We start from the raw sequence: 12,538 nt of genomic DNA on the forward strand, positions 1-12,538 counted from the left end.
TCTCACCCCCCAACAGACGCCTCCGTTCACGCCCCCGTCACCTCACTATTTCCTCATCCGCAGCTCGCCCTCGTGTCCGCCCTGGTGGCCGTCGCCCTCGCCGACCAGACGCCCTACAGGCCTCCCACACCCCAGCCCACCTACGGGACCCCACGTCCCTCCTACAGCGCCCCCGCTCCGTCCTACAGCCAGCCCCAGCAGACGGTGAGTGTCCTGTCCACAAGACTTAAACGTGTACACACTTAACACATGTACATGTACACACTTGTGACTTGCACTACAAGGACGTTACATGCACACACCTGTGACTTGTACAAGGCCTGTACATGTACACACCTTTGGCTTGTCCGAGGCTTGTACATGTACACACCTGTCATCTTGCCTCACACTCACCGCCCCCCTCTTTTCCCCCTAACAGTCAAGACCCCAGTACCAGTTTGACTGGGCCGTCAACGACGCGCCCTCCGGCAACGACTACGGCCACCAGGAGTCCCGCGACGGCTACGACACCCAGGGCTCCTACTACGTGCAGCTGCCCGACGGCCGCCTCCAGCGCGTCGACTACACCGTCAACGGCGACTCCGGCTTCGTAGCGCAGGTCACCTACCAGGGCGAGGCTCAGTACCCCCAGCAGGGATACGGCTCCCCAAGACCCTCCTATGGCCCCCCCGCCCCCACCTATGGCACCCCCACCCCCACCTACGGCACCCCCGCCCCCACCTACGGCACCCCCACCCCCGCCTACGGGTAATGCCGCCCACGCCTGACGATGCCCGCGTCCTTCCATCCCTGTAAATAGGTCACTGCTGCTGCTGCTGCTCCAAACATGCAATAAACGCAAAACACATCAAATGCCTTACTTTCCAATTCCTTCCCGTCCACCGGAAACACGGCTCTTGGCAGCCTTTCCTCTGCACCCCCTGCAGTGCCCCGTCCACCGCCGCCCTGCCCCTCGTCACCCGCCACAAGGCAGGAGCTGCCTGCGGCCACAGTCTCGCTTGCCTGGCCAGCATTGTGTAGTTTACCTTGCAGCCACCTGGCTCCATGTGCGGCTAGAAACACATGGGTTGCGATTTGGCTTGGTTGATTCACTGTTCTTGCCACTTGTCATCAACAACTGTTGTCACCAATGGGATGCTCCGCTCCTCCCTGACTGGTCCTACACCCAGGACAACAAGACTGCCTTGGTGCTTCCATCAGATCACGGTCTCCCAGCTCCTGGCTTGAAGAGGAAGAAAACATCAGGTGCCACTGAAGCGTCAGAGAAGGAAACGGAGCCATCTTGAACGTGTTTGGTTACAGACCCCAGGCTTAGTTTGAAGAGTACTGTAACGTTCTTCAGTAGTATAATGTAACGAAAGTTTCAGACGTAGAATAACACCCCTATCCCGGTGGTGGTCACACTGCACAACTCCCGCCGACACCAAGCGTCCGTCCACAGCTTTCCTTCAGGCAGTGAGTCTCATCCGGTAGTTGTCGATGGCAAGAGCCAAAGTGACGTAGGAGGCCGTCAGCGGACCAACAAACCCTGGCCACGTGTGCCCTGGCTGCAAGACTCCGGCTCGGTGTGCATCAGTGGGAAGGTCCACATCCAGGCTAAAGTTTGTCGCCACTCCTGTGTGCCGCAGGTGGGGCACGCCGACCTCCCGCAGGACTCTTCTCCAGGTACTCTCAGCGCCCTCTCTTTCTTAATCATTACCATCTTCTTCTTCTTCTTCTTCTTCTTCTTCTGCCAATACCATAGATACATTCAAGAAGAGCTTAAAGCCTTGGATGGTGAGGTAAGGTGGAGTTAAGTGTACAGGAGCTGCCTTGTATATACCAACCGGCCTCTTGCAGACTCCTTACGTTCTTATGTTCTTATGTTCTTTCCTCCATTCCTTCCTCCTTTATTCTTTCCTTCCCTTTATCTCCTTCACGCCTCCTCCCTTCCCCCTCTCTCTCCCTCTCTCTTCTTCAAGCCTTCTTCATCTCCTCTCTCCTCTTCCCTCCCTTTCCCTCTTTTCATGCAATAATTTTCTCCTTTCCTCTTTCCTTCCCTTTATCTCCTTCACGCCTCCTCCCTTCCCCTCTCTCTCCCTCTCTCTTCTTCACGCCTAATCCCTAATAATCTGTGCAGAGGAGGGTGACAAAGATGATTCACGGTTTAAGAAACGTCACGTATAAGGATTGGCTTAAATGTTTAAACCTGCATTCTCTTGGAAGGCGAAGGGGTCAAGGACACTTTACTGGAGGTTGTGATTGGATGAAGGGCTTTAATAAGGGTGATGTCAATAAGGTCCTGCTGGTAAGAGAGACGAACAGGACACGTAGCAATGGGTTTAAGTTAGATACATTGAGACTCCACATAGACACAGTAAGAAATTGTTTACCAAGAGTAGTGGATGGGAGGAACAGAGATGACTTCAAGAAAAGGTTAGATAAGTTCATTGAGACTCCACATAGACACAGTAAGAATTTGTTTACCAAGAGTAGTGGATGGGAGGAACAGAGATGACTTCAAGAAAAGGTTAGATAAGTTCATTGAGACTCCACACAGACACAGTAAGAATTTGTTTACCAAGAGTAGTGGATGGGAGGAACAGAGATGACTTCAAGAAAAGGTTAGATAAGTTCATTGAGACTCCACACAGACACAAGTAAGAATTTGTTTACCAGGAATAGTGGATGGGAGGAAGAGAGATGACTTCAAGAAAAGGTTAGATAAGTTCATTGAGACTCCACAGAGACACAAGTAAGAATTAGTTTACCAAGAGTAGTGGATGGGAGGAAGAGAGATGACTTCAAGAAAAGGTTGGATAAGTTCATGAACAGGCAAGATAGGTAGGTGGTGGGTAAGGTTGAATTTGCAGGAGATGCTTGTGTAGGATTTCCGACTTCTTGCAGACTCCTTATGTTCTTTCTGTTTTCATCCTCTCTCTCTCCTCCATCTGACTTACTCTTTCCTTCCCCTTCCCTCTCTTTACTACCCTCCCGTCTCTCTCCCCACACATTAATTTTCTTCATTTCTTCCTCCTTCAGTTCTTTCTTCCCTCTTTCATTCACGCCTTTTCTTCTCCCTATATCCATTCTTCTTTCCTCCCTACCTCAATCCCTCCTTTTCTCTCACTCTTTCCTCCTCCCGTGACCCATCTCTCTTCCACACTCTTCCTCCCGACTCCTCCCTAAATCCACCTCCCCCTCCCTCCACTTCCCTCCTCCCTGTATTTTCCCGTCATGAGCAACTGTTCAGCTCCGCCCACGTGACGCCACCGCCACCACCACCACCACCGCCAGAGTATATAACCAGCCGGAGCGACAGAACAGCCATCAGTTCCTCAAGCACCACAGCCCCCAATATGGTCTTCAAGGTACTGGCTCCCCGCCCCCCACACAGCACACATACCTGCCCCACTCAGCCCCTCCAGCCCTGTCCGGCAGAGGGCGTGGGAAAGCCTCGTATCGGCCCCCACCTGCATGTTTATGAGCCTCCTGAGCGGGGCGTGACCTTATTGTTTTGTAGCTGACTTATTTGTTTTCTTTTAATATTCATTCACTTTTGAGGTTGAGGTCTGGTGTCGATATCCTCATGCCTCGCCACTCCCCCCACCCTCCCACCCCCATGTCTTCTCATTGCCGCCCCAGACCAACACGTCCCCTCATGCCCCCAATCTTTTCACAAAGGCCTCACCCCCCATCAGACGCCTCCGTTCACGCCCCCGTCACCTCACTATTTCCTCATCCGCAGCTCGTCCTCGTGTCAGCCCTCGTGGCTGTCGCCATCGCCGACCAGAGGCCCTACAGGCCGCCCACCCCCCAGCCCACCTACGGCACCCCACGGCCCTCCTACGGCACCCCCGCCCCGTCCTACAGCCAGCCCCAACAGACGGTGAGTGTCCTAGCCACAAGACTTACAGGTATACACGCTTAACACATATACAAGTACACACCTGTGACTTGTACTACAAGACCTGTACATGTACACACCTGTCATCTCGCCCCACACTCACCCCCCTTCTCCCCCAAACAGTCACGCCCCCAGTACCAGTTTGATTGGGCCGTCAACGACGCGCCCTCCGGCAACGACTACGGCCACCAGGAGTCCCGCGACGGCTACGACACCCAGGGCAACTACTACGTGCAGCTGCCCGACGGCCGCCTCCAGCGCGTCGACTACACCGTCAACGGCGACTCCGGCTTCGTGGCGCAGGTCACCTACCAGGGCGAGGCTCAGTACCCCCAGCAGGGATACGGCTCCCCAAGACCCTCCTACGGCCCCCCCGCCCCCACCTACGGCACCCCCACCCCCGCCTACGGGTAATGCCGCCCACGCCTGACGATGCCCGCGTCCTTCCATCCCTGTAAATAGGTCACTGCTGCTGCTGCTGCTCCAAACATGCAATAAACGCAAAACACATCAAATGCCTTACTTTCCTATTCCTTCCCGTCCACCGGAAACACGGTTCTTGGCAGCCTTTCCTCTGCACCCCCTGCAGTGCCCCTTCCACCGCCGCCCTGCCCCTCGTCACCCGCCACAAGGCAGGAGCTGCCTGCGGTCACAGTCTCGCTTGCCTGGCCAGCATTGTGTAGTTTGCCTTGCAGCCACCTGGCTCCATGTGCGGCTAGAAACACATGGGTTGCGATTTGGCTTGGTTGATTCACTGTTCTTGCCACTTGTCATCAACAACTGTTGTCACCAATGGGATGCTCCGCTCCTCCCTGACTGGTCCTACACCCAGGACAACAAGACTGCCTTGGTGCTTCCATCAGATCACGGTCTCCCAGCTCTTGGCTAGAAGAGGAAGAAAACATCAGGTGCCACTGAAGCGTCAGAGAAGGAAACGGAGCCATCTTGACCGTGTGTGGCCACAGACGCAAGGCTTAGTTTGAAGACTACTGTAACGTTCTTCAATAGTCTAATGTAACAAAAGTTTCAGACGTAGAATAACACCCTTTTCAAGGTAGTGATCACAATGCACAACTCCCGCCGACACCAAGCGTCCGTCCACAGCCTTCGTGCAGGCAGTGAGTCGCATCCGGTAGTTCTCGATACAATACAATAACATACAATACGATGCAGTATAATACAATTCAAAACAATACAAAATACAAGACAAGACAATGATACAAGACAAGACAATGATACAATACAAAACAATACAGTACAATACAATAACATACATTACGATGCAATACAATACTAAACAATACAATACAATATGATACAATAACATACAATACATAACACACGAAATACCCTTAACTTGTTGCTCTTATGGAAAAAAAAGGCAAAGGAAGACTGATCAAATTTAGTTTCAGAAGTGGTGAAGTCGTAAGTAAGAAAAGGGTTAGAACATGTTTAAGGGTTTAGTTCCAGACGAAAAAGAGCGTGCTGGAATATGATTAAATGGGTTTCTTTCCCCCCCAAAAAAAACAAAGAAAAAAATGAAAAGAAGAGTAAAAAGAATGAGAAAAAAGAAAACGAAAGAGTTAAAAAAATGAAGAGTGCCGGAAAATGATTGAGTTAAGTTCCAGATGAATTGAAGTCGAAAAAGAAAGAAGAAAAGAAGGAATGAAAATGAAGCGTACAAAGAACGAGAAAAAGAAAAAAGCAAGTAAAAAATGAAGAGTGCTGGAAAATTATTGAGTTAAGTTCCAGATGAATTAAAGTCGAAGAAAAAAAGTGTTGGAATATTCTTTAGTTTATAGTTTAGTTCCAAAAGAGTTCAAGTCGTAGGAAAGAAGAATGCTGCAACATGCTTTGAGGAGGTTAGTTCCAGGAAAGTTAAGTCATAGGAAAAAAGGGGCTGGAACACGGTGCAGGATTTAGGGTTTAGGTCCAGATGAATTGAAGTCGTAGAAATGAGTGCTGGAACATGTTTTAAGAGGTATAGTTACAGAGGAGTTGAAGGAGTAGAAAAGAGTGCTGGAACATGTTTTAAAAGGTTTAGTTTCAGAGGAGTTGAAGGAGTAGAAAAGAGTGCTGGAACATGTTTTAAAAGGTTTAGTTTCAGAGGAGTTGAAATAGTAGAAAAGAGTGCTGGAACATGTTTTAAGAGGCTTGGTTTTAGAGAGAGTTGAAATCGTAAGAAGGAGGAGTGTTGGATCATCCTCGAATTTAGTTCCAGAAGAGTTGAAGTCATAGGAGAGAAAAGTGTATGAACAAGCTGCAGGTTAAAGATGTGTAGACTGCAATACTCGACGGATGGGCTGATCGTGGCAAGCCCTACATGGTGTGCGAGGAGGCAGAGACAGAGAGCCAGAAAGACACATTGGACAGGGCTATGGGACGGGCCAAGGCTGGTTAAAAATATGGCTGGGCTCAAGGACACGACATGATAGAGCTATGGGTGTTGTAACACACGGAAGAGGCAGAGACAGATTGGCGGAAAGTTGGAACACCTCAGAAATAGAAATGATATCATGTCTGTAGAATGTGAAAGGAAAAATGGATAGCTAGCCAAGAAGGGGGTAGAAAAACTGAGTAGGGATGGGAGAGAAACTTGATAGGTGGATATACGTAAGCTGAAATGCAGAGGAAAAAGACTGAATGGGTTAGATAGGTCATAAAAGGAGTTGATTTGGGTTTTAATAAGAAAAAAATGAACAGAGATTAGGATGTGAGGCTGGACAGAGCTGGAAACGATGCTTAATAAGTGAAAATATGTAATCTGGAATGTAGAGAACTGAGCCTAAACGAGTTAATGATAAAAAGATGGCTTTGGGAAATGCTTTCGGTTTTAGTAAGATGAAATGAGATGAGATAAAAAGAAATAAGATGAGCAGAGATGAAATTATATGAGATGACATGAGATATGATATGATAAGATAATATGATATGGTTTTAGAGGGGAGGCGGTGGCTGAATCGACAGAGTAACACCACCGCGTTCAGGAGGACGCGAGTTCAATCCCCGCCCGGTGCCACCAAGCTGGGATTTTTCAGCCGCCGCCGAGTGGCTTAAAACTACCCACATGCTGTCCAGAAGACCACCTATCAACCCGGACTCTAGATTCTAGGATTAAAGATGAGCTCCGGGAGGGCAGCATGCGCCAATGCAAGATGGCGCCACTATAAACACTCGCCTGCGCCAGAACGGGCTGGGCCGACCATCAGGACCCACCGGGAAGAAGCCTTGGGCCGACCATCAGGCCCCACCGGGAAAAAGCCTACCGGCGCTATAGGCCGCGACGTAAAAAAAAAAAAGAAATAAAAGATAAGCACAGATGGTGAGGTAAGGCTGGACAGAGTAGGAAGACACTTCATGCCAGTAAGAATGGAAGCTCGAATGCAAGACTTTGGCATGTGTGTAAGAGAGATGAAAGGTGTGAAGGAAGACGCAGGTGTTACAGGAGATGGAGAAAAGATAAATTATTACTATAAAAGCTAAGTTTGAGAAATGCTTTGAGGTTTAACAGAATAGGATGGACCAGGATGAGGCAATAAAGAAAACAAAAGGTACATATTTCTAAGATTGCAAGGAAGGTGAAATGCCGGAGAGAGTGAGTGAGAGCGAGAGAGGATTGAGAGGGTTGCTAGCGGCGTTCTAATTTTGAAACCCTTCTTAAGATTCTAGCACGATGAGGTCACGGCCTTGAGGGTGAAAGCGAGACTGAGAAACGTTAATGATCATGAAAGAAAAACAGAGCACAGAGCAGAATAACAATAGCTCGCGGCACCCAAAACTGTATGCTAACTCAGACATCGAAAGGCTATTGACTCAAGACATCAAAACAGAAATCGGATAAGCTGTTTGATGTGAAGAAATGCTGTTAGTATTTGTTGTAAGTTATGTCGATGGGTTGAGGAGACTTAATAGGGAAAGAAACGAGGAAAATCAAACATCGAAGGGCTACCGACTGAACCATTAAAGCTGATATCGGTGGTGTTAGAAGTGAAGTAATGCTCTTGTAGTATTTGAGTGAGTGAATGCTTGAGGCAGAAGTGTTTTTGTAGAGAATGGTAAGAGTAGGAGGGAAAGAAACATGGAAAATCAAATGGGAAGAGATGAAATGTTGTGTTCGTGTTAGCAAGTGAAAAATGAAACGTTGCAGAGGGAAAAGAAAGAAGAGAGAGGAAGAGTGAGAAAAAAGGATAAGACGCTGCAAAATGAGTTGTCTGAGGAAGGAGAAAGGACGAAGCAGTGGAAGGAAAATTAAAAGGTAAGGGTTCACGCAATATGTTCGTTGAATGATACTGAAAACCCTGAGGAAGAAGAAAAAAGGAAGATGAGGAGGAGGAAGAGGTATTGAGCATGCAAAAATACTTTACTGAAATATAAAGGCTGGGGAAGGAGTGGAAGGTAAAGAAAGGAAGAATAAAAGGAACAGTATCATGAAAAAAGGGTTGAGTGATATCGAAAGACAAGAGAAGGAGTGGAATGTAATGAAATACAGAGAAAGATGAACAGAAGAGGAAGAGGAAGGGGATCAGAACAATGCGAAAACTGAGTGTAATTAAGAGGTATGGAAGGAGTAGAAATCAATAAAAGGAAGAGTAAGAATAGCCGGAAGAATATAAGAGTAAGCATAAAAAAGTAGAAGTATAGATATTAGAGTAAGAGCATATGAGTGAGGGCAAGAACATAAGGATAAGAGTAAGAGGGTAAAAGTAAAAGAGAAGTAAAAGTAAAAGAGAAAAAGTAAAAGTAGGAGTAGCAGTAAAAGTAAGACGAAGAGTAAGGCCCCGATCACACTGTGCCGACTCTGGGCCACGACAACACAGCGACCTTTAGGCCCCCTTCACACTGTGCCGACTCTGGGCCACGACAACACAACGACCTTTAGGCCCCCTTCACACTGTGCCGACTCTGGGCCGCGACAAAACAGCGACCTTTAGGCCCCGTTCACACTGTGCTGACTCTGGGCCACGACAACACAGCGACCTTTAGGCCCCGTTCACACTGTGCCGACTCTGGGCCACGACAACACAGCGACCTTTAGGCCCCGTTCACACTGTGCCGACAGTGGGGCACAACAACACAGCGACCTTTAGGCCCCCTTCACACTGTGCCGACAGTGGGTCACAACAACACAGCGACCTTTAGGCCCCGTTCACACTGTGCCGACTCTGGGCCACGACACAACAACGACCCTTAGGCCCCGTTCACACTGTGCCGAGTCTGGGCCACGACAACACAGCGACCTTTGGGACCCCTTCACACTGTGCCGACTCTGGGCCACGACAACACAGCGACCTTTGGGACCCCTTCACACTGTGCCGACTCTGGGCCACAACAACACAGCGACCTTTGGGACCCCTTCACACTGTGCCGACTCTGGGCCACGACAACAAAGCGACCTTTGGGACCCCTTCACACTGTGCCGACTCTGGGCCACGACAACACAGCGACCTTTGGGATCCTTTCACACTGTGCCGACTCTGGGCCACGACAACACAGCGACCTTTAGGCCCCGTTCACACTGCGCCGACTCTGGGCCACGACAACACAATGACCTTTAGGACCCGTTCACACTGTGCCGACTCTGGGCCACGACAACACAGCGACCTTTAGGCCCCCTTCACACTGTGCCGACTCTGGGCCACGACAACACAGCGACCTTCGGGCCCCCTACACACTGTGCCGACTCTGGGCCACGACAACACAGCGACCTTTAGGCCCCCTTCACACTGTGCCGACTCTGGGCCACGACAACACAGCGACCTTTAGGCCCCCTTCACACGGCGCTGACTCTGGGCCACGACAACACAGCGACCTTTAGGCCCCCTTCACACTGTGCCGACTCTGGGCCACGACAACACAGCGACCTTTAGGCCACCTTCACACTGTGCCGACTCTGGGCGACGACAAAACAGCGACCTTTAGGCCCCGTTCACACTGTGCTGACTCTGGGCCACGACAACACAGCGACCTTTAGGCCCCGTTCACACTGTGCCGACTCTGGGCCACAACAACACAGCGACCTTTAGGCCCCGTTCACACAGCGCCGACTCTGGGCCACGACAACACAGCAACCTTTAGGCCCCGTTCACACTGTACCGACTCTGGGCCACGACACAACAACGACCCTTAGGCCCCGTTCACACTGTGCCGACTCTGGGCCACGACAACACAGCCACCTTTGGGACCCCTTCACACTGTGCCGACTCTGGGCCACGACAACACAGCGACCTTTGGGACCCCTTCACACTGTGCCGACTCTGGGCCACAACAACACAGCGACCTTTGGGACCACTTCACACTGTGCCGACTCTGGGCCACGACAACACAGCGACCTTTGGGACCCCTTCACACTGTGCCGACTCTGGGCCACGAAAACACAGAGACCTTTGGGACCCTTTCACACTGTGCCGACTCTGGGCCACGACAACACAGCGACCTTTAGGCCCCGTTCACACTGTGCCGACTCTGGGCCACGACAACACAGCGACCTTTAGGCCCCGTTCACACTGTGCCGACTCTGGGCCACGACAACACAGCGACCTTTAGGCCCCCTTCACACTGTGCCGACTCTGGGCCACGACAACACAGCGACCTTTAGGCCCCCTTCACACTGTGCCGACTCTGGGCCACGACAACACAGCGACCTTTAGGCCCCCTTCACACTGTGCCGACTCTGGGCCACGACAACACAGCGACCTTTAGGCCCCCTTCACACGGCGCCGACTCTGGGCCACGACAACACAGCGACCTTTAGGCCCCCTTCACACTGTGCCGACTCTGGGCCACGACAACACAGCGACCTTTAGGCCCCCTTCACACGGCGCCGACTCTGTTCCACGACAACACAGCGACCTTTAGGCCCCGTTCACACTGTGCCGACTCTGGGCCACGACAACACAACGACCTTTACGCCCCCTTCACACTGTGCCGACTCTGGGCCACGACAACAGAGCGACCTTTAGGACCCCTTCACACTGTGCCGACTCTGGGCCACGACAACACAGCGACCTTTAGGCCCCCTTCACACTGCGCCGACTCTGGGCCACGACAACACAGCGACCTTTACGCCCCGTTCACATGGTGCCGACTCTGGGCCACGACAACACAGCGACCTTTACGCCCCGTTCACACTGTGCCGACTCTGGGCCACAACAACACAGCGACCTTTGGGCCCCCTTCACACTGTGCCGACTCTGGGACACGACAACACAGCGACCTTTGGGACCCCTTCACACTGTGCCGACTCTGGGCCACGACAACACAACGACCTTTGGGCCCCCTTGACACTGTGCCGACTCTGGGCCACGACAACACAACGACCTTTGGGCCCCCTTGACACTGTGCCGACTCTGGGCCACGACAACACAACAACCTTTGGGCCCCGTTCACACTGTGCCGACTCTGGGCCACGACAACACAACGACCTTTGGGACCCCTTCACACTGTGCCGACTCTAGGCCACGACAACACAACGACCTTTGGGAGGACTTCACACTGTGCCGACTCTGGACCACGACAACACAACGACCTTTAGGCCCCCTTCACACTGTGCCGACTCTGGGCCACGACAACACAGCGCCCTTTGGGACCCCTTCACAATGTGCCGACTCTGGGTCACGACAAAACAGCGACCTTTGGGCCCCCTTCACACTGTGCCGACTCTGGACCACGACAACACAACGACCTTTGGGACCCCTTCACACTGTGCCGACTCTGGGCCACGACAACACAGCGACCTTTGGGACCCCTTCACAATGTGCCGACTCTGGGCCACGACAACACAGCGACCTTTGGGACCCCTTCACACTGTGCCGACTGTGGGCCACGACAACACAACAACCTTTGGGCCCCCTTCACACTGTGCCGACTCTGGGCCACGACAACACAACGACCTTTGGGACCCCTTCACACTGTGCCGACTCTGGGCCACGACAACACAACGACCTTTGGGACCCCTTCACACTGCGCCGACTCTGGGCCACGACAACACAACGACCTTTGGGCCCCCTTCACACAGCGCCGACTCTGGGCCACGACAACACAGCGACCATTGGGCCCCCTTCACACTGCGCCGACTCTGGGCCACGACAACACAGCGACCTTTGGGCCCCCTTCACAATGTGCAAAATCAGCATCAGGCGATCGTTTCTAGACCTCTTGCCGACCATGTGCGACCCTTAATCATCAACATTTCACACCCCAGACCTCGTATACCACGAGCCGCTGGGTTGTCGTGGCCCAGAGTCGGCACAGTGTGAAGGGGCTTAAGAATCGAGGGCCGAAGCAGAAGGCCAGGCAGTACACGGAAGCACGGGATGAGCCAAGAAGGACCAGAGATGCGTGACCCACAACCAGGAAACCAAGGGCGACTCCTCCTCACCTCGCGGCGGCCCGTCTCAAGGCCGCATCAACCCCGCCCTCCGCTGTCACCTCTTTCATCGTTGCTTCACACCTCCCCCTCCGCCCCTCCCTCCCTCTGACTCCTCCCTGTTTTCCTTCACTGCGTATTGAAAATAACTCTTCTGCTTTCCCTCCCGGCCCTCCTGACGTCAGCCTCGCCGCCGTCGCCATCACTATATAAGAGGCCGCTGAGGAAGAACAGTCAGCAGTCCAACGCCCACAGACCTCCGACATGGCCCTCAAGGTAGTGGCTGT

General features: G+C 52.0%; 1 protein-coding gene across 24 annotated transcripts in view; it reads left to right on the plus strand.

The window, feature by feature from the left end:
* Window positions 1-12,538, plus strand: part of LOC127000558 (cuticle protein 7-like) — a 59,590-nt gene that overhangs the window by 36,497 nt on the left and 10,555 nt on the right. For 2 of the 24 annotated variants that reach the window (XM_050864348.1, XM_050864346.1), the window contains exon 4: window positions 599-751. The exons of 17 other annotated variants lie outside the window; for them this stretch is intronic. In XM_050864348.1, the coding sequence (XP_050720305.1) occupies window positions 599-751 (153 nt within the window). Of the gene's footprint in view, window positions 1-63; window positions 205-598; window positions 752-4,009; window positions 4,412-12,430; window positions 12,528-12,538 lie in introns of those variants that run through there. 5 more of the 24 variants (XM_050864347.1, XM_050864365.1, XM_050864364.1 and 2 more) reach the window with 5 other exon arrangements.

The sequence above is a fragment of the Eriocheir sinensis genome, chromosome 19 (genome assembly GCF_024679095.1).
Source record: "Eriocheir sinensis breed Jianghai 21 chromosome 19, ASM2467909v1, whole genome shotgun sequence".
Taxonomy (NCBI): Eukaryota; Metazoa; Arthropoda; class Malacostraca; order Decapoda; family Varunidae; genus Eriocheir; species Eriocheir sinensis.